This window comes from Martes martes (assembly GCF_963455335.1).
Source record: "Martes martes genome assembly, chromosome: 16".
NCBI classification, from domain to species: Eukaryota; Metazoa; Chordata; class Mammalia; order Carnivora; family Mustelidae; genus Martes; species Martes martes.
The window spans coordinates 10322480-10344531 of record NC_137904.1 but is presented as its reverse complement, the minus strand read 5'-3'; the positions used below and the strand labels follow the sequence as shown (position 1 = coordinate 10344531).

At 59.5% G+C, this 22052-nt stretch overlaps 1 protein-coding gene across 1 annotated transcript in view; it reads right to left on the bottom strand.

Annotated features, from left to right (window-relative positions):
* Window positions 1-14373, bottom strand: part of MYO15A (myosin XVA) — a gene marked incomplete at both ends in the record, with an annotated part of 47824 nt that extends 33451 nt beyond the window's left edge. Inside the window, 12 exons of the mRNA XM_080826602.1 lie at window positions 996-1157; window positions 1625-1738; window positions 2646-2709; window positions 2822-2925; window positions 5446-5496; window positions 6562-6652; window positions 6910-6984; window positions 7327-7436; window positions 7984-8047; window positions 8638-8720; window positions 10759-12382; window positions 12425-14373. Of these exons, the coding sequence (XP_080682728.1) occupies window positions 996-1157; window positions 1625-1738; window positions 2646-2709; window positions 2822-2925; window positions 5446-5496; window positions 6562-6652; window positions 6910-6984; window positions 7327-7436; window positions 7984-8047; window positions 8638-8720; window positions 10759-12382; window positions 12425-14373 (4491 nt within the window). The remainder of the gene's footprint in view (window positions 1-995; window positions 1158-1624; window positions 1739-2645; window positions 2710-2821; window positions 2926-5445; window positions 5497-6561; window positions 6653-6909; window positions 6985-7326; window positions 7437-7983; window positions 8048-8637; window positions 8721-10758; window positions 12383-12424) is intronic.
* Between the last annotated feature and the right edge of the window lie 7679 nt (window positions 14374-22052).

Below are 22052 nucleotides of genomic sequence, written 5' to 3'. Positions count from 1 at the left end.
AGGAAAATTCCGACATAGAAGGGGAGTAAAGGAGCACAAGGAGACAGAGAGTCAAATGTGTTATAAAGTTACAATAATTAAAGCACTGAGGTGGGATTTTAGGGCCGTCTGGGTGGCTCAGTAGTTAAGCATCTGCCTTCGGCTCAGGTCATGATCTCAGGGTCCTGGGATCGAGTCCCGAATTGGGCTCCCTGGTCAGTGGGGGGTCTGCTTCTCCCTCTCCCTCTACTACTCACACGCTTTCTCTCTCTTTCTCAAAGAAAAAAAATAAATAAAATCCTTAAAAAACAAAATAAAACAGTGGGAGATAGACACACAATACGTAAGTTAATAAAGCACAACAGGAAATCAGGAACTAGGCATAAAGGTATGTGAGAATTTAGTACATGGTAACTTTCTATTTCTTGAATTATAGGATTAGTGTAACTGAGTAACCACATGGAAAAAAAGGAACCGGATTCCTACTTCATGCTTTACTGGGATAAACTCCTGATGAACCAAAGATTAAATGTGAACACACACACACACACATACACCATAACTCGTTTTGAAAAAGTGATGGGTGAAAGCTGTTACAATTTAGAGAGATAAGTCCCTCCCTAAAAATGATACAAAGTCTAAAATTTATACAAGAAAACGTTCATAAATAAAATACCTGAAAATAATTCTAAACACCTACATGGCAAAAAACAAACCAAAACAGAACAAACTAACCACCAAGGAAAATGCCAAAACAAAACACCCTGGGTACAAATCAAAATACGAATGACAAGCCAGAAAATATATTGGTAATTCCCACCAGGAACCAAGAGTTGGTCTCCTTCTCATATATAAAAAGCTCTCATACATCAATAAGAAAAAGAGGAGTGACACCAATGGTTGGGGCAGGGGTGGGAGAGAGAACAAATGAAACACGCTCGTGGCGTACCATGAAAGGCCAGTATCCATGGCCCCCAAGCCTCTGAGGAGAGGACCTGCAGGCTGTGGGCTCTCACCTCATACTTCTCGAAGTAGACATTGCCCAGGTGCAGAATGGATGCCAAGATACGGAAGATGCTGTCCTGATCCTCACCACTGAAGCCTAGCACCTCCATGGCGGCCAGAAGCCGGCGGAAGTCGTCAGAGTCACTCTTCCCTGAGATCTCACAGTTCCCGCCCTGGGCAAGGGCAGGGGCCGGGGGGTCAGGGACCCTGGGCAGGCACTCTAGCTCTGTCCCACTCCCATGGGCCAGGAGGCAGGCCCTGATCAACTGCTTTACATACGTTTCCTCATCTTATCCTCACTATATCCCTAAAACGTGGTCTTATGCTGTCCGCATGTCACAGATGAGGAAACTGAGGCACAAAACCGGAAGCGCCGTAACTCCGAGCTGCTTATCTTTGTTCTAGGTCGTAGAGAAATGAAGTCAGGTAGGCCTCCTCTACCCCCACTTTGGACCCCAAAGATGCCTGTCACCTTGTCGTGATAAGACACACTTTAAATCCAAAGTTGTGCCCTACCCCCGCCAATCCCCATCCACTTCGCTGGCTGTCAGGACACCATGAGCTGGTTCTCTCAGCCTGCTCAGGGTGATGGGGCAGGGGTACCAGGCCTGGGGGCCCTCAGATGCCTGCCAGGGCTCACCTGGTTCAGGTAGTAGTAGGTCTCAGCCTCCTGCAGACTGAAAGCCTGTCGCAGCTGGGCGGGCAGCCCGGCCAGCAGCTCGTAGAAGATGTGGTAGTTCCTCTCGTTTTTGGCCTGTAGTGGGGGTGGGCAGGGGCAGAGAAGGGAGCCACCCACCTAGGTGACCCCCAGACACACATACGAGGCCAGGTGTGCCCGCCCATACAGATACAGGTGAGACCGGGCACCTGTGACCAGTGAGCCCCCAGCCTGGCTCTGATTGGGGGTGGGTGCGGGGGCAGAGAAGCCCCGGAATGGTGGTAGGAAGGGGCTCTGGTCAGGATTTAATTTTGTTTGGAGGAATGAGACCAAGGTCTCATGTGCACACTGGGCACACCCGGCTACGTGTACTGTGTCCAAGGCCCAGATGCACACACACCGGGCCTCATGAAGGTTTTCTCAGCCTGGGCGGGCCGAGACCTAACTGCGCCCAGACCCTCTTATAGGCCCTTGAGACCCAGTGGGGAACAAGGAACACAGAAGCCCTCGATATCCTGGAGCCCACCTGCTAGCTGTGGAGATAGACACCCAGCCAACCGCTGGTGAAAATAAGACATGTCAGAAAGAACAGAGTGCTCTGGAGAGAAATAAAGCAGGGAGGGGGTGGGAGTTCTGGGAGAGGGGTGGAGAGGGGCTGCATCTTAAATGGGGTAGCTTCCCCCAAGCAGGTACCATTTCAGGGGAGACTTGGAGGAGATGCGGGTTGGGTCACGTGGGGGTCTGGTGGGGAGGAGTGCTCAGAGAGAAGAAATCGTATGTACAAAGGTCCTGAGGCAGGATCATGGGTGGTGTGCTTCAGGGACAAGAAGGTGTCAGTGTGGCTGTAGGGGGTGAGAGAGGAGAGGAGATCACATGCTCACACAGAAACATGTCTTTGTTCATTAATTCAACATTGCCCCAGCCCCACCAGGTGCCAGGCTTGCGTATCTGTCTACCCCCAGCCCCTCCCAGTGCACAAGGGCCCCGGGAGGTCCTGTCCCACCTGAAACACAATCCTGGATTTCTCGAGCAGGTACTGGGAGGTTATGGCACCGGAAATCATGCCCCTGGAAAGGGGGAGCTCAGTCAGCTTGTGCAGGTGGGCTCTGAGGGGTTGCACCAGGACACAGGGTGCACCGCAAAGCCTTGAGGGTCCCCTCCTGCCACCATCCCACTCACCCTTCCAGAAAGACCTCCACAAACTTCCCGAAGCGGCTGGAGTTGTCGTTCCTGACGGTTTTGGCGTTACCGAAGGACTCCAAGAGGGGTGTTGCCTCCAGGATCTGGACCCCAGAAGATGTGGGAATTGTTCTGGGGGCCCAGAGTAGGGAGTGTAGCTAGGGCCACCCCTAGGTTTTCCCAGATATAGGCCCCCTGTGTGAGGGGCAACTGCAGGTGGGCTCCCTGTAGCATCCTTGGGTCTCCCCAGTGTCCCCCAGCACCCCTCATGCTGCCAGGCCCCACACTCAGGCCACAGCTACCCTCTCCCAGCCCCCGGCCCCTCCCACAGCAGCCCCCAGCCAGGACAGGCCTCTGGATGCCCCTCCCTGCCCATCCTGCCATCACACATGAGCACATGAGCACGCACACGCACACAGGCACACTCCAGTACCTTTATCTTCAGGAGTGCCCAGGACGGAGAAGGAGGAGAGAGGGACAAGAACAGAAGCAGGTCACCTACAGGACTGAACCCCTCTCCCTCCAGGACACCAGGGGCCTTAGAGCGTGGAGGGACCACTGACCCCTTTGGGCCCCTAGGTAGAGGGGTTGCCAGGTGAAAGCAAGCCTGTGAACCTTCGAGACCCCAGCTGTCTAGGCGTGGGGTCTGCAGTATGGTCCCAGGGTGTGGGAGTCTGCTGGGTCTACCTGCCAAAAAGCTCTGGGGATGTCCTCTTTACCCCATCCCCACGGCCATCACCGCCTGTCAATCACCTGGGCTCCCAGAGGAGTCTCCTTCCTGATCCTGGCCTTGCTCCCTCCAGGGGTCCTTTGAACTCGTTAGGTCCTGTTAGGTCCCCTCACGGCTTCCACGTCACTCGGGCTCAAAGCCAAGCCTTGCACAGCCAAGCTCCTGGTTGGCTCCACCTCTGCTTCTTCCCTCCCTCGCCCTGCAAAGCCCTCCTGACCCAGGCCCACGCCGGCCTCTGGACTAGGGTTCTCTGCCTCTGGAGCCCTCAGCACCGCTGGCAAATCCCCTCACTTCCTTGCATCGTGTCTCCCCCACCCTAGAACGTCAGGCCCCCCAGGCAAGAATCTGTGCGTACCATCTCTGGGTCCCCAGCATCTACACCGGACCAGGAGCATCAGAGGCCCTCAAAAAATAGGGGCTGAATGAATGACACGAAGACCAGCGTTTTAGGACTGCAGAGCTGCCCAAGGCAGAGCCAGTGGCCCCTACCACGTGCCAGAATTACAGGATTAGTGGCCCTAATGATATGGCTGCGAACCATCCTGGAGGTAGGTACTGATGCACCCATTTCACAGATCAGGAAACACGTGGAAAGGTGAGGTGTGAGCCGGGGGACTGCGGAGTCCCACGAGTGAGATCACAACACCGTGCCAAGCACGCGGGGTAACTGTGTCCACAGCACTTTCAGGCTGAGTCATTTCCTTGGGATGAATTCTCAGGAAAGAAGCAATTGGAAGGTCTGCTCTTTGCAGAAATGTTACTTGGGGGAGAGCGCCAGTTCCTTCCATCTGTTCACGGCCATGGTCCCGTTTAGTCAGGAAATACCACGTCCATCGCACAAAGGAGTAAACTGCAGCCCAGACGAGAGTGTGAGATGGCCTGGGCTTGTTCAGTGAGTTGGGGTCTGCCTGGGTGTTGGCCCATGCTATCCCCTGCTCTGGAATCCCCTTGAAGGTGTCTGAGTGGGAGTCAGCCTCTCCTCTCTCCGTAGCACCCAGCCAGGGGCTGGAAAGAGGACTGCTGGGCTGGATGGGTGAACGTGCGGTCCTGTGGGGCTCCCTAGCTCAACCCGCAGGTGGGGTGACGGCCTGTAGTTTGGGCTGGGCGGCACCCAGGCACCCTCCACTCCTGGGAAACGCATGTCGCATTCCCAGCCCGGTGGCAGAGACTTTGGCCCAGGCCTCAGCCCACTGAGGCACAACTGGGCCCAGGGAGGACACGTGGCCCAAACTAGTCCAACAAGAGAGAACCCTGAGACTTTTCCTGGCACGTTAGGAGGTGCGGGTGGCACACTGTGGCCCTATCTTGCTGATCAATGGGAGAGAGATTGAGAATGAATGATGCCCATAGATGGGGATGGAGCCAAAACAAGGAACGCTGTTTAAGACCCTAGATCCAGCCATACCTGAAACCGAACCTAGGTAAGGACCGTCAGATTACGTGAGCTGGGCCAGCAGCAGCTAGGAAATGAGCCCACAGCATCACAGCTGGCAGGCCCATCCTCATGTCTGTGGAAGGCCGGGCCAAAAACTCCCAGACCCAGCCGTATCCCACCACCCTCATCGTCCTCCCCGATCCCTGCCGAGACAGCTCTCTGCCCTTGAGCTTCAAATCCCAGCTCCTCCACCCCCACACTTTGGGACTCTGGGTAAGTGCTCTCCCTTCCCAGTTTTCCAGTCCATAAATGGACACAAACACACCTGCCTCCCAGGGCTGCTGGGCCGCCCTGGTGTGACTCCATATCACACTAGACATAGGGGTGCTCAAAGCCCACACTGCCCTGCCCACCTAGCCAGTCCTTCCAGAAATCCACACTTAGAGGTTTTGAAAGACCCGCTTGGAGCAAAGGAAGGTTCTGGAGTCTGAATTGTTGGGCCTTCACCTCCAGCCTCACCTTCCCTGCGCTCCAGGCTGGTGGCACATCCACCACCTTCCCACCATCGCTCTAGGGACACCCAGCAGACTCCCCGGGAGAAAAGACTCCTACCTGTTTTTTCTCCGCTGCCCTGCCCATGCAGCTAATGGCAGCTCCACGCTGCCTATGGCTCAGGCCAAATGCCTGGGGTTGCCCTTGGACCGATCCCCTCTCACCCCAAATCTGGTCCCTCAGCAAGTCATCAGCTGACATTTAAACTGCGCCCGAGTCTAGCTGTGCTCACCACCTCCGTCACTACCTCCCTGGTCAAAGCCACTGTCCTCCCTCACCTGGACTCCCCCAGGCCGCTTTGCCATCCCCTGGACACACCAGACCTCCTTGCACCCCACGGCCTTTGCACTTGCCCTTCCCTCCACCTGCTTGCTCTTTCCCCAGATGTCTTTAGGGCCCACTCCCTCACCTTCTCAGTAGAGCCTTCACTGACCACCATGCTTCGAATTACAAACCCCCAAACTCCCCAACCTCCTCCATTGTTTTGTTGTTGTTGTGTTTTTGTCCACAACTTCCCAGCCTTTCACATAGATGTCATTTCCTTGTGTATTTCTTTCCTTCTGTTTCCTCTACTGTAGCGAAATTCCCATGAGTGTGGGAACATTTGTTTGCATCGCTGCTGCCTGCTTCCTCATCTCCTAGCCCAGGCCTGGCACACAGTATGTCCTCGGGAAAGTTTTCCTGAGGGCCTGACACTCTCAGGTTTGGAGGACCTAGCACACTCCACAATGCTCTGAGGCAGCATCTCCCAGATTCCATGTCCTCAGTGCCCCAGCATCTTCTGCAGCCCACCCCCACGTCTAGGCCTGTCCTGTCTCTTACACCACCAGGAAGATGAGACCAGGCAGGAGAAATGGGACTTCCGCTTTGGCCAGGCCCAGCAGGGCAGGAACCAGACTCCTGCAGCCATGCCCTGGGTGGGGAGGGTGGTGGCAGAAAAAGCCAGAGTCCTAGGAGCCCTCCCAGTGCAACCCTGGCCTCAGCCTCCCCATCCTCCAAGTGGGGCCTAGGAGCCTGTCTCGGGGGAGCACTAAGCTCAGGAGTCCTGGGGACTCAGGCAGATCACGCAACAGACAGACTCACCTGCTGCGTGATGCCTCGTTTCTGGTTCACAGCAGCCAGGTAGCGCAGGATCAACTTGGTGGACTCAGTTTTCCCAGAACCGCTCTCTCCGCTGACCGGGCAAAGGAGCCGAGTGAGCATCCACAAGGTCACAGCCTCTTCTGGGCTCCCCCTCCCCTTACCCTTCTTTGACCTCCTATGACATAAGAGAACATGGGCGGGCCGGCCCAGCCCAGAGATGCCAAGTGATTTACCCCAGCTCCCACAGCGGGTCTGGCCTGATGCAGACCTGTCATCTGAGATTCCTCCCATACGTTCCCCCATCCCCCACCCTGCCCCACGGACACAAAGGTCCCCAGCCTGACCCACCTGATGATTATGCACTGGTTCTGTTTGGCATCAAGCATTTTGGCGAAAGCAAGATTTGCAATTGCAAAGAGGTGCCTGGAGAGACGGGCCACAGGTATCACTGGGACAGGACCTTGCCTCTCTAACCCCTCAGGGGTCAGCTGGAGAGCATCTCTGTCCACCCAAGCAGCCAATTCTGCTCTACCCTTCATCCTGGGGAAATGCTCCCTGCGCCCATTCTGGTCAGAGCCACAGTGGCCTCTGACCTAGAGAGGACCGTGGCCAGACTCGGGGAGAGACCATTGGGCCGAAAAGGTAAGCTGGCCCTATGCATGGCTTGGGCGCAGGCGGGGACTTGCTGAGCTCAGGAAGAGCGACCCAGGAGATCCCAGGACAGCACCCCCCACCCCCCGCCGCCCCAGCCCCAGAGACACTCACGGGGGATTTTCTCCCAGGCCCCGCCCGCTGTACTGCTGCACGTGCTCAGGCCCATAGATTCCAAACATTCGGTATGGGTTCACCGACACCAGGATGCTGCCGATGTAGGTCTGCTGGGCAGACAGTGGCCTTAATGCTATGCCTCCTCATAGACCTCCTCCCTTGCTTCCGGGAGCCTGTTTCCATGGCGCCAGGTGTCTCTGGCCGCCTAGCCTCCGTGTTCACGCCTGGGACCCTCTGACAGCTCGATGGGTCCTCTACTCTGGCTGAAGGATTTCAGGCACTGTACCAGGCTGAGGCTCGGAGAAGGCTCAAGTAAGCAAAACCCCGCAGCCACGAAATCAGCAAAGGTGGCCATGTCAGCGGTTGTGTATTCCATTTATGCATAGTCAGGACTAGACTCCAGAAACTTCTGTCTCAAGGTGAGGTCAAACCTCTCCTGCTTGGACTGGAGTGGCCAGAGCCCTTGTGGGTGACATCCACCATCTAGAACCCCAGACTCTAGCATGTTATACTCAAATGGTAGAAACCCCACATTTCAAACCAGAGACCACACATTGGGAGCTCAGCAGGAGAAATCTGTGCTTCCCACTGTGGTCCCAAGAGGCAGCCACCTTTCTGATCTGAGCCCAGGGAAGGGCCAGCCCTGGGACTTACATAAATGAGGTTCCGTTCAAATCTTGTCTTGAGGTTGGACAGCACGGTGGTCTCCTGGAGGTCTCTGGGAGGGCGCGAAGAAGGGACATCAGGGCCCACCTTCCCCCTCACGGCAGGGCCTTGGTCAGAAAGGCCTGAGCTCGAGTCCCATCTCTGACACCAACCCAGTGTGAAGCCTCGGGCAAGGTCCTTGACTTCTCCGTGCCTTGGTTTCTCCATGTCTATACTAATCACTGTCTCTACCTCCCTGGGTAAGGGGATCCTCTGGGGAAGCAGATGTGAGGGCTGAGTCATCGCCACCAGATAATGACACCAACCCTACCATTTTGGGCCCCTCCAAGGTGCCGGCATCCTGACAGTAACAGCCACCCACCCCCATCTTGCAGATGAGAAACTGAGGCACAGAAAGGCAAAGCGATCTGCCCAAGGTCTCCCAGCCAGGAAGTGGTGGGCCTGGGATTTGAACTCACAGCTCTGACAAGCACACACTGACTTTGTGACGCCGCATGACCCCACTTCACAGGTGAGGACACGGAGGCTCTGGAAACATTCCAGGAGGTGAGAGGCCCCCTTCGCAGGAGGAGGCGCCCTGGCCAGGAGTGGGCCACCCCATGGTGACCCCTTGCCACCCCTCCACCCCCACACTCCACTTACTCCAGCTGCGTCATGTCCTCTACGCCGTCGTCCCGGCACTGCTCGCGGAACCTTGTGGGGGGCAGGCTGCGGATGGAGTGCATCTGTCAGAGAGAGTCTGTGGTCGGCCCAGATGGAGGGCACCCGTGTGCGGGCGCCTGTCCTGCACACCCCTGGGATCTGCTCCTGGGGGGAGGAGAGAACCCCAAGGCCAAAGCCAGACTGGGTCCTGGGGCCTCCCTGCTGTGGAATACTGTGGCCCATGGAGGCTGCCTGCAACTCCTAGGGACACAGGCCTGCCCTGTGCCCATGTGTCCCCTGTGGCAGGTGCTCCCGTGTCCTTGACCTGGGGCTGAGCACATGCACATACTGTTCCCTCTGACTGCTTGGAGGTCCTCCCAACCTCATGCTGTCCCAGCGTCGACATCGTTGTCCTGGGTGGACCCCACATCTTTGCTTATGTGACCATCTAATGAACATCCACATCCTGGTGGAGGGCGGACACTGAGACTATGCCCCTCAGCACCACACCTCTGCTTCCAGCCCAGGGCAAACACGTACAACCCTGCGCTCAGACCCACATGCAAAGGCATTCACAGCTCATACAACTCTCACCCACACCCGTGGTCTTGCAACATGCCTGTGGACACGCACGCGGGCCTAGGCTGCCTGGCTAAGAGGCACACGCTCTCAGGATCCGTCTGACCCATTCTCAAGTGCATGGAGGGCTGGGGCTCTCTTGATCACAGCTAGCGGGGGTCCCAAGACAAAGGTCCTGTGCACCACCTCCCCCGCCACCGTGGGCTGTGGGATCTTCACCGTGCCCATCTGTGTGCACACTCGTGACACCAAGGATGCCACGTTTGCTCAGAGCCTGGCCGCAGTACACGTAAGAACGTGTCCCAGGCCCAAAGGCCTGCCTGTGACCCACACGACTGTGAGAGCGTGTGTACATCCCGCCTTCCCAGCCTCCCTGCACCCTCCTCTGAGCGGGCAAGGGAAGGGGACACCAGGAGGGAGCCCTGTGTGCTGCAGGCCTGTCACCAGGCTGTTAAGTAGGGCACAGAGAGTATCACCCTGCAGTCCCTGGCCTCCCGCCCACCCGTCTGGCCATGTGCGCCAGTGGCCACAAACCCTGAATAATTCAGCCACTCACGTATTCCAGGGTGAGGAGGGCCCAGGCATCCTTGCCCCTCACCCCTGGGCGCCCTGCGCCCCGCTCCCACAATGCTGCGGCCCACACAGCACGGGGCACCCGGCGCCGGGGCCAGGGCCCCCCCAGCAGCCAGGCCGCCCCAGTCGCCATTGCCAGGCCGGCTGGCCGCCCGCTCCCCGGGGCACCGTGTGCAGAGGCTGAGAAACACCGGCCGCCCTGCGTGCCCCGCCCACCCCGGGCGTCCCGGGGGAGTCTCCGGTGACCACCCCCCTCCACCAAGGGCCACCCAGCATCAGGCTCGCGTTCCGCCATGCGCGTGGTAGCCAAGCATGAGCTTGGCACCCTTCAGACAAGCCACCTGCCTTGCACCCCACGGGGGGCCCAGACAGATTCCTGGGCCGGTCCCTCATTCACTGTGTGGCCTTCTGGGCCTCAGTTTCCTCCCCATACTATGAGGACACGGGAGGTTTGGATCCTGAGCCTCTCACCTTTGGACAGTTCAGAATTCTGCAGCCCAAGGAACTCCCCTTAAGCAGGAAGTCAAAAGAGGAAGACTCCAGCCCGGGGGAGAGTCAGCAGGTGGCAACAGAAACAGTGTGAACATGGATGTGAGATTGGGACAGGGGGAACAGGCATGTCCTGAAGTTCTGTACTCAGATAAGATCTCTGAGGGGCTGCTGGGGGCAGACGCACCATCCAGACTGGCCCAGGACAGGGCTGCCCAGAGCGCAGGCTGGGACAAGATCCCTTCCCTAAAGTGACTGGGAGGAGTTTCCAGAGTCTCTGTACTGTGCCCGCCTGTGCTGGGCATCCTTCGTGTTCGATCTTCCAAAAGCTCTGGAAGCCCTAAGGCTGTTCTCCTCGGGTTACAGATGGAAAGACTGAGGCCCAAGCAGGCAGCAACTCACCGGGATCGTGAGGCTGTCTCCTGTCCTGTTTCCCAGGACAGAACCCCCAAACCCTCCCTCTGACCTATGCCTTCATACCTTGTTCCACCAGCTTTTGGGGCCAACTTCTTCCCAGGGGCCCCCATGGGGCAGGCAGTTGGCTCCAGGGCCCAGGCGGCAGGACTGGGGGCTGGTGAGCACTCGTGGCCAGGGTCGATGGGCCTCCGCCGGCAGCCAGAAACAGGACCAGAGCAAACTCCAGGCTCTTGGCTTGGGGCAGGACTCTGGGTCCTGGGTCACCTGGACAGGGGGCTGCAGGGCGGCAGGACGAACTTGCTGGAAAGCACTGAGTTTTTGTACCTGGGGCATGACCACTGCAAAGCGCCCAGGGCCTGCCTGGCGCCGCTCACCCGCCTTGGGCAGGGGCGCTGGGGCCCCAGAGGGTGCCAAGGGGGCTGGGGCGCTGGGCAGTGTCCCCCAGCGGCGCCATGGTGGCCCTGTGGCTCTCATCTTATCACATGCGGCCAGCGGGTGGGAGAGGCTGAGCCTTAGTGCCTTCCGCTCTGGCAGGGAATCCTTGGGAGGTGTCGGGCTGGAGGGCTCAGGCTCTGCTGGTGGCCGAGGCTCCCCCAGAGTGGTCTCTTCTTCTGGCTTCTCAGGGATCGGGCAGGCTGACTTTAGCAACTGTCCAGGCCCTGGGTCATGGTGTCTACCCAGGAAGACATTGGTCATGTCTGAGGCTGGGTCCTCAGGCTGGGAAGCAGGGGGCCGCACAGGGCCCACATGCTGGAGGAAGGGGTTTTCCGGCACAGGGGGTGGCCTGGAAAAACCACGGCGGCTGCCTGCACCTCCTGGCCAGGGTGAGGGTGGGCGCTGGGCAGGAGGCATGTCCACGTCCCAACTGGGGGCCAGCGGGGGTACCGTCCAGGGTGTCTCTGAGTCCTCAGGCTCCCGCTGGCTCTCCCAGCGCTCAGGGGCAGCTGCAGCCACCGGCCAGGGGCCAGCACTGGGAGGCCGGGGAAAGGGCTGGCGCACCAGCGGCTTCACGGCCCTGGTTGGGGGCTCACTGAGCCGGCGCCACGTGTGCGGTAGGCGCGAGGGAAGGTTGAGGGACCGGCACCGCGAGCTGTGGCCCAACAGAGGGGGTGGCGAGGGCGGCCTCGGGGAGCCCAGCACCGGCGAGCGCGGTGGCCCCAGGCGCCCAGAGCCACGGCGCGGGGACAGGGGCTCCCGAAGCGAGCGGGGCCGGCGGGGTGGGGGCGAGAAGGGAGGCTGGAAGGGCCGAGCACGGAGGGATGGCTGAGGGGACCGGCCCCCCACGGGCGAGCGGTAGCCCAGGCCCGGCAGGCTCCTCAGCGAGGGCTGGGGCGAGGGCAGTGGGGTCCAGGGAAGGCCGAAGGCCGCCGGTAGCCGGCGGGAGCCTCTGAAGGAGGGCCGGGGGCGCCGGTATGCCAGCGGGTCGGGGGGCCCCTCCGGGCTCGCGGGAGGGGGCTCCATGAAGGCCCACCAGCCGGCGGGCGGCGTGAGGGGCACGTGAGCCGGGGCGGCCCAGGGCGGCGGGTGGCGGCGGAGGGAACCGTAGGGCGACGCGGGACGGGGCAGGCCGGCGAGGGTCGGGGCGGGCGGGGCCGCGGGGCTGGGGCTGGGGGGCCGCCGAGCTGCGGGCGGGGAGAGGAGCGCGCTCCAGTGCGAGGGCGGCCGGGGTGCGGGCGCGGGCGCGGGCGCGGGCGCGGGCGGGGGCGGGGGCGCGGGCGCGGGCGCGGGCGCGGGCGGCCGGCGCGAGTTGTTGTTGTTGCGGGCCCGCGCCTCGGCCCTCCGCAGCACGATGGGCGTGCTGGGCCGCTCCGCGTCCATGCCGGCCAGCTTGTAGCCGAAGCGCTTGTAGGCCGCCTCCCGCACCGCCGGGCCGCCCGGCCGTGCCTTCTGGCTGCTCCTGAGCCGGGGGATGGGCTTCTTTTCCGACAGCGTCTTTTTGAGGAACCTCGCCAGCGAGGTGGCCGGGCGGGGCGGGGGGCGGCCAAACTCGGGGCCGAAACCTAGGCCCCGGTGGGCGCCGAAGGCGGACAGGGCGCGCTGGAGGTTGCGCTGGCGCGGCGTCAGGAAGCCCCAGAAGGGGTGGGCGTAGGGCACCCGGGACACCGGGGGCATCTCCTCCTCGTCCTCGTCTTCGTCCTCATCCCCCAGGGGCAGAGGGATGTCCAGGGACGGGGGCAGGGACACGTCCAGCTTCTCCTTCCCGAACAGTTTCACCTGGGGCCGCGGGAAGAGGCGGAACCGGCGGATGAGGGACAACTTGGACCTGGCGGGCTTGTCCATGCCTTGCTGCTCGAAGAAGGCCGCGCTGGGCAGGCGGAAGGAGGTGCTCTGCCGCTCGCCGCCCGCCTCCTCCGGCTCCTCCAGCTCCGCGATGTCATCCATGGGGTGGGCGTACGGGTTGTGCGGCGACAGGATGGGTGGCGGCGCCCACGGGTAGGCGAAGGCCGGCTCCTCTGGGTAAAGATAGGGCGCTTCGGGAGGGTAGAGAGCCTGGTCCGCGCCACCATAGATGCCTTCGGCGTAGGGGGCGCCATAGGGCCCCCCGTAGGGATCAAAATAGGGTACGTCGTACGGGAGGTCGTACGGGAGATTGTAGGGCAGGTATGGCGCCTCATAAGCGGCGTAGGGATCCAGGTAGTAGCGGTGCGGGTACGGCTCGCCTTGGTACCCATCATAGTAGCTGTAGGGGGACGCGTACCCCCCCGGGGGCGCATACGGGGGCTCGTAATCGTCGTAGCCGTAGCCGTAGGGGTACGTGGGGTAGTAGGGGCCGCCGTAATAGTCCGGGTGGTAGTAGTCGTAGGGGTCCTCGGGCGGGTACCCATGGGGGGGGTGGTCTCCATAGGGCGGCCAGGCTGGGTCGTAGGGGCCATAGGGGCCGTAGCCGCCGTAGCCCAGGTAAGGCTCCTCCTCCTCGTACTGGTAGAGAGACTGCCGGTCGTAGTAGTCGTCGCCCTCACGGTGGTAGTCGTAATACTCGCCCAGGTCCTGGAAGCCCTCGAGCCCGTACAGCGACCTGCGGGAGCCCGAGGGCCGGAACGGGGCCTCGTCCTCGAAGGGCAGGAAGCCCACCGGTTCGCCGGACGCGTAGATGCTGCGGCTGCGGGGGAACCTCCGGAGGCGGCCTCCGTGCCGCAGGATCTCGGCGCCCGACGGGAAGGGCAGCTTGCGGGAGCCCACACGGGAGTCCGAGCGGTTGAGCCAGGCGTCCAGCGTGGCCTGCTCGCTGCCGGACTCCTCGGCCTTCTTGATGAGGAACTTCTTGGTGAGCCAGTTGATGGCCGTGGACGCCTTGCTGAGTGAGCGGGCGCGCGGCCGCAGGCGGCCGTAGCCGCGCCGGCCCGGGAAGCGGATGACCATGAAGGACGGCTTCTTGCCCTTCATCGCCCGCTTCTTCTTGCCCATGCGCATCTGCGTCATGAGCTTCGACGTGGACTTGAGCACCGTGCGCGCCTTCTTCTTGCGTTTGGTCTTCTGCGGGCCGGTGTGCAGGCCCCAGAAGAAAGCCGACGCGCTCCGGAACTGGCCCTTCTTGGAGATCTTGGGCGTGCGGTCGCGGAACCCCATGAACAGCCGCGATGTCCCCTTCAGGCTCCGTTTGGGCTTCTCGGGCTCCGGGGCCTTCTTCCCCTTTTTCCCTTTCTTAGCTTTCTTCTCATCCTCCTCCTCCTTTGCCATGGTGGCTGCCGGCTCCCCACTGGGCTGTGCCCCGTGTCACGCGCTCTGGGACTTGGAGACAAAGAGACACGCTGTGTCTCCTGCCCGCCGCTGGACACGCGGCCTCCTCGGGCTGGGAGCAGCCGGCACTGGCCCGGGTGGCCCTGGAAGGGACGGCCAAGCTGCTTCTGGCTGTGACCAGATTCCGGGAGGGCAGATCCATAATTCATCTCCTCCAGAGCCGCCTTGGGTTTCACCCCAGCTGCGGTGGAAAGTGCATGGGTGTTGTTTACCCGGCAGCAGGGGAGGTCTGGCCCAGGCCTATGCCGGGGCGACCACCTTGGCCTTAGAATCGCCAGGAGCACAGCCAAGCTGAGGGGTCAAGCCCTCCCTATGGCTCACCCACCTCAGCCCACCAAAGTGAATGCTTGGATCACTGCCACTCCACGGAGGGAAACTCTGAGTCCCAGAGCAGGGAAGCCACCTGTGGGAATCCACCTAGTACATGGGTCCTGCGCCAGAGGGGAGCCACCTCTCCTGAGCCAGCGTGGGAGGTTCAAAGCCCACCAAATTACCTTGGATGGGAACCTTGGACCCAGGAGGACCTGGGCAATGGAAGAGGGGAATGGGCAGAGCAGGTGTCCAGGGCTGTGGTCAGTGTAACCAGAGCTGGTCAGCTCTCGGGAACATGAATAATGCATTGGGGAGAAAGAGGCGGCCAGCTCAGAAGGCAGGAAAAAGTGGGGGTGTCTTCAGGGAACTTCGCCAGGGCCTTGTGAAGCTGCACGCCAGGGGGCTGGGGTAGCAAACAGAGGGCGGGTCAGTCATGGCTCTGAGTCCTAGCTCTGCCAGCAGCTGGCTGCGTGGCCTCGGGAAATCCCTTTATCCTCTCTGGGCCTCAGTTTTCTCATCTGTAGGATGGAAGTGGTAAGCCATGCCCTGTCTCCTCCATGAGAAAGCAAGACTTGATGGAGCTGCTGGGTAGCATGAGTGGCTAGAGGGGCCACATGCGTGGCTCGTACCTGGGATGCCTCCCCAGCCCTGGCCTCTCCTCCCAGTTTCTGTCCTTGTGGAGAAGGCCGTGCTCTTGTGGCCCCTGCCTTCTCTGGGTGCAGCTCATTGCTCCAGTGTGGACATTTGGTCCCAAGGCCAGACACCCACCATCTAGCCAGTGACCAGTCCACTTTTGAGAATAGGCGTCATAAGTGGTACGGGTTGTTGCTCGTTAGACAGTGGGTGTCAGGGGGCCTTGGGGGGTGTGAACTCAGGGGCAGCAGCTCTGAGACCTGAGGCCTCAGGTCCTCTTACCCTCTGGGCCCAAAGATCAAGGATCAGGACATACAGGACTCAGAGCAGCTGAAGACAGATCCTCAGTTACTGATAGGTGAAGGCAGGGGCTTAACTGAGCCGACCCCAGAGCTTGGGCCTTCCAGGAGTTTGATGGGGGCTGAAGCCCCTGCTTTAACCCCTGGCCAAGCCAGAGACTCAGTCAGGTCTCCATCCCTCAGGCACCGAGGCCTCCATGGTGCTTATCTCTTGACATGCCAATAGCGATCGCCCAGGCCCGTGTCCCTGTCTGGGGCTCCCACCTGGATTCCTCAGCCAGCCTGGCCTCTGTCCCTCCGGTGCTGTAGCCAGCGTGCCTTTGTTTGTTTGTTTATTCATGGGCCGAGCACTGAGGATACAGGTAAGAAGGAGACAGAAAAACCTTGCTCTTGGGGAGTTGATATGGGCGGGGGGATTGTCAACAAACAAGGAAGATAAGGAAGAGCTGTAATTGGTCAGACGGTGACTAGCGCTGGTGGTTAAAACAAAGCAGGGAGGGGCTGTGTGTGTGCAACACTGAGTAGGGACTGGGGAAGGTGACACTGGGAAAGGACACGGGGGACCAAGAGCTGCAGGAGGTGTTGGAGGGACCCCTGCGGGGGTAGCAGGAGGGCCCTGATGTGATGGAGAAGCAGTGAGACCAGGGTAACCAGAGTGCAGTGAGAGGGGAAGATGGGAGGTGAGGTCAGAGGTCAGGTTGAGGACTTGGCCTTGACAGCAAGTGAGGGTGTTGCGGTGGGAGCGTTGTGGCAGAGAAGGGGTGGAATTTGACCTCGGTCTTCCCAGGACGACTCTGGCTGCTTCAGGTGGACAGAGGGCAGGGGGTGAGGGCAGAAGCAGGAGACTGGCGTGAAAGCCACAGCATGGTGGTCCAGGTGAGCGACACCGGGGGCCTGGCCCGGGCCAGAGACAGAGCTGGAGGGCAGTCGTGCGAAGTTGGTACCTTTTGCAGGCAGAGCCACTAAGATTTACAGGGACGCTGTGAGTACCTCTGAGGTTTCCTTCCTACCCAAGGGGGAGGATAGAGATGCCACTGGCTGAATGAGGAACACTGTAAGCAGAACAGGTAGAGGCCAAATGGCCAGACATCTCAGCTTTGTACTGTTGGTCTCAGGTGTCCATCGGGCACCACCAGGAACTCAATGGGGGGGTGGGGGGGTGCACCGCAGAGATCAGGACTGACGACATCAGTTAGGGCGTCAGGGGCACCTAGGTGGTGTTGAAGAACAGTTCCAGAGGACGACACCAGGGAATGAGTGCAGTTGGAGGAGAAGGCATGAACCCCACAGGGCTGCACTGGTGGGGACAAAGAAGTGGAAAGTAGGCTGGGGAGGAGAGCAGAGCAGCTGCACCCAACGGGCACACGAGGCAGGTTGGTCAAAGATGGAGAGTTGAATGCTGGAGGCAGCTACCATAAGGGTGGTCCCCATGGAGCAGCAGGGGTGAGGGTGGTCCCAGCCTAATGGCAGAAGGTTCAAGGAAGCCAGGAACGCTCTGGTCACGGGGCGTGCATGCCCGTGAACCTATCAGACCCCATTGCATCAGACACACTTTTATAGGTGAACCATGTGGCGTGTGAATTATATCTTGAAGCTATTAGAAAAAAGAAAGGGAGGGAGGGAGGGAGGAGTCCACGGCCAGGAGTCCATCCTGCAGAGCCCTCTTGTGCACACAGGAACGGTATACACACTGAGCTACTCCTTGGTACCCACACTGTAGTGCCTTCCATGGTGGAGTACTACACAGCCATAAAAAGGAGCACAGACGATCTCTGTGTACGGATAGGGGACGATCCCCAGAATCTGCTAACGATCAGAGGACGGTGGAGAACAGTGCTGACTATGGTTCATACCCAGGCCTTCTTTCTTGCAACAAGTGTAGGGGAAGGAATATACATTGCTATTTGCTTTCATGTGCATATAGAAATATTGAGAAAGGTATTCAAGAAATGGATGAAAATGGTTATCCAGCTGTAAATCTTTCTGTATCAGTTGGATTTCTGAACCATGTGAGTGTGTTTCTGATTCCAACAAATAACATCTGAAAAGAGAAAAAGTGAAAATGGAGAAAAAAGGGATTGGAAACAGTGCATGGAAACACCCCATTAGAGGAGCTCTTGGGAAGAACGTTGGCCTGGGACCACAAGATCCAACCCCATTCCCAGGGTCCATGTGACAGTTGAGGAAACTGAGGCCAGGGAGAGCAGGCAGGGTAGGTTTGGGCTTAAGGACACGTCCCAGAGTCACACCCTTCCTCTGCCGTAAGTGGAGGGTCCTTGGTTCAGATGAAGAGACTGAGGTTCAGAGAGGTGCACCCTGCTGCAGGAGGGCCCACGGTCCTCTGAGGAGCCCAGGGGATGTGGAGCAGGGTGTTTAACTACTCAGTGCCAGCCACTGTGTTGGGTGCTAGGGGCTCCCACGGTTGACTGGAACCAGCCACAGTCTGTGTGTTCGTGGAACTCTCAGTGTCATGGGGACATAGAGTTGAAGCAAAGAGCCTCCCCAAAGGGGACACTGCTGGCCATGAGAAGGGCTCTGAAGGCCAGGATGTAACAGTCCATTGGAAGACCAGGAAGGTGCCCCTGAGCCAGGATCTGAAGGATGAACGGGAGCTGATCAAATGAAAGAGGGAACAGTGTTCCAGCCAGGTGGAACAGCATGGGGAAAGGCCAAGAGGTGAGAGGGGCAAGGGGAGGCAGAGCATGTGGAGTGAGAAGCGGCCAGGATGCAGGAGGGACCTGCTCCATGAGACCTGGAGGCCGGGGTGGGACTTCGTTCTCTGTCCCTGGAGTAGCATGGAGCCTTGGAAGGGTTTTAGGCTGTCAGGAGTGCCAAGACCACATATGTATTTTGAAAATAACAAAAGTAACCAACGTTGCCAAGTTTTGCTGTGTGCCAGGCTTGGTCCTGAATGCTTTGCTCTAATATATAATAATCTAAGATATATAATATCTCACAAGATTTTCATGATATGTAAGGTGGGAACTGCTCTTCCCATCCCATAGATGAAGGGCTCCAGATTAGAGAGTTTCCATCACTCAGCAGAGAACCCCCAGCGAGGAATCGCAAACTACCCAGCCACACAGCATTCATCCAACCCTCACTACAACCTCGGGAAGTAGGTATCATTCTTCCTACTTTACAGATGGGGAGAGATGGGCCCAGAGAGGTCTAGTGAGTTGCCCGAGGCCACAGAGCCTGAAACAGTTGAGCTTGGGTGATCTGGCTCCTGAGTGTCTGTGCTCTGGACCATTGCCTCATGTTGCTTCTTGGAAAGTGTGGGAGAAGCTCTTGGGCCTCCGTGTGGCGAAGCCTGGGGTTTGTTCTAGCACAGGGAGTGTTGGGGGGACCATGGGGTGCCCAGATGAGGAGGCAGGGAAATTTAGATCCACAAGTCACGTGAAACAGAGGTAGGGGGTGGGGTGAACCTGTATAGGAGGACAGAGGAAGAAGTCGGGGTCTCCCACTCCAGCCATTACGGACTATGAGGGACAGAGGTAAGGGGGTGCTCACTGGCTATGCCAAGTTTGCTGGGCCAGGTAGACATGGTTAGAAATGGTCAGCTGTCGGGGCGCCTGGGTGGCTCGGTGGGTTGAAGCCTCTGCCTTCGGCTCGGGTTGTGATCCCAGGGTCCTGGGATCGAGTCCCGCATCAGGCTCTTCGCTCGGTGGGGGGCCTGCTTCCTCCTCTCTCTTTGCCTGCCTCTCTGCCTACTTGTGATCTCTCTGTCAAATAAATAAATAAAAAATCTTAAAAAAAAAAAAGAAAGAAATGGTCCGCTGTCTAGAAACGTATGGCATCGGGCTGCGGCAAGAGCTGTTTGGGCAGCAGGCTGGGGAGAGCTGGTCGCTGAGGAGACTGACACGGGGGAGGGCAGGTACCTGGAGGAGCTGAGCCATGAAAAGGAGGTGGCCACAGAGAATGACATGTCCAGGGACTCATAATTTTTTCAGTGGACAAGGTGCACAGACAAAATGCTGGCTGAGGGGGCCTGTAAGCCGGTGAGCCGAGGAGAAAGGCCTCCGGAGAAACCAACCCCGCCGCCATTTTGATCTCAGACCTCCAGCCTCCAGAACAGCTAGGAAATCCATTTCTGTGGTCTAGGACCTCCAGTCTGTGACACTTCGTTATGGCAGCACCACCAACTAATACAGATTAGGTGGCAAATCAGTGGGATAGACCCAGGAGAGACAGAGAAATCGAGAGAAACAGAGAGAGGTTGAGTCAACCCTTGTAGGGTGAAGGCCCGGAGGTGGCGGCCCAGACTCAGCCTCTCCATCCTGGAGAAGTGGGTGCAGAGGAGCCTGGAGCGTTTGGAGAAGATAAGTTTCCTAGCTGGGGGCCAAGGGGGAGCAGAGGTGGTTCGAGCACCGCTCGAGCACCCCTCCCCAGCAGGTGGTATGAGCCCCCCAGCCCCGCTCCTGGGGCCAGGCCAGAGGGGATCCTGAAGGCAGATGAGCTTTGGCCGGGGGGATTCTTGATAACGGAGGTCGCTGAAAGGAGGAAGCTTGAAATCTAAGGTGAGGAGGAGGGACATAGAAACGCGCAGATGGGGATGAATATTCACACCCTGGGCTCCTTTGCCCCTGAGCCTTGTAAAGCTGCGGTCTGGGCTCTCTGGGAACACAGCCCTGTGGTCTGTGGCCGGGCCTGAGGGAGGGACTGGGTCTCACTGACCTTCACGGAAACAGGCTGTCTGAGCAGGAAGGGGCTTTGGATCAGCCGGGCCCGAGCCTCCCCGCACAGAAGGCGGCCCAGGGAAGGTGAGTGGTGGGAACAGGGGGGCTGTCTGGGGCGGGGCCCAATGTTTGCCGCTCAGCCTGGTGGGGTGGGGGCAGGGACCTCGGGGGGCTCTTAGGGGGGCCTTTTCCAGCCCTAAGGACCTCTTCTCTGGCACGAGGCCCTGCAAGCTGCCAGTTCACACCGACCTGGGTGTGCACTGCTCACGGTTCCTTCCGCTCTCACGCGGGCCCAGACAGGACGACGACGCCAGCCACCCATCCAGAAAACCAAATGTTTAGCACAGAGAGGCAGATTGCCCTGATCTATCTGTGGACACACAGACTTGGCCCAGGAAACAGCCTGTCCATGGTGAGGAACACGGTGGCCCAGTGGCTGGAGACTCTGACAATGCCTGCCCCGAGCCCACACTGCCTGACCGTCTCTAGCCTTGTCTCCCCCCAAGCCTTTCCCAGCCAGCCCGGTGCACAGTGTAGGCCTGGATCTGATGCTCCATGAACACAGAGCCCTTCCCTAACTGCAAGGCAGAAAGTGGCAGTGCCCATCACCCAGGCAGAAAGCCTTGCATGGGACCTCATGGCCAGGCCTTGTGGCCGTGGGGAGAGGGGATGAGGTAAGCCACGCAGCACTTACCTGTCCTGGCATCCGACCATTGCTGAAAGGGAAACTCTGTGCACATCACGCCCAGTTTATGGATGAAAAAACTGAGGCCAGTGGAGCACCTCACTGTGAGTTAGGGGCAAGGCCCAGCTCTGCCACTGCCTTCTCCCTTCTTCCCTTCCTTGCAGACTGGGGAGAGGTACTTGTGGCAGACCCCAAGGGCCTGGGGCCGGGGTCTTCTTACCTGGGTCCCGTGGACTGCTCCCTGCCTGCATGCCGCCTGATGGGGGTCCTGCGGGTGGCCCCAGGAACATGGCCAGCCCAGCACAGCAGCTCGGTGTTGCGGGGAGGAGAGGCCCAGCCCACCACGCCGACCGCCTGGGGCCCCATGTATATTTAATGATGTCTATTATTCCTGTTTTGTCTCAGGAAAGGAGCCCAAGCAGCTGACAGAGGAGCCAGGAACAGCCTGGAAAGCAGGGCAGGGGGCCTGCTCCACACCCCAGCTGGACCTGAAGACCTCCGGGGGAGCCCTCGCTGCCTCCTGCCAGCGCAGTGCCTGGGAGCCCCGTGAAACCTGTTACTCCCCAAAGGCCCACCTCCTCCAGGAAGCCTCCCCTGTGGCTGAGAAGCCCCAGCTGGAGTTGAAATCCCAGCTGCGCGCTCACAAGCTGTGGAACCCCAGGGCACGCTGCCGCCCCTGGAGACCAGGCTGCTGGGACTGCCCCACACCCACCCTGGCAGGTTGGGGCTCAGTGACCACATGCTGCCCCTCCTTGGCCACACACCAAGGCCCGTCCACCCCTGCCTGCTGAGGTAACAGATGACAGACCTGGCTACCTTGCTCTCCCAGGGGAGCCTCCCCGCCACCCCAAAAGCCACAAGGACCTTCTGAGAATTCTCCCCACCTTGGCAGCCAGGCCTAGCCTTGGGAGGTGCCGCATCTGGGGCCCGTGGCCTCTGGCCCACCCGCCAAGGCAGAGACCACGTTGGAGGTCCCCCACACTCTCCTTTGCACCCCAGACTTGGGCCTGC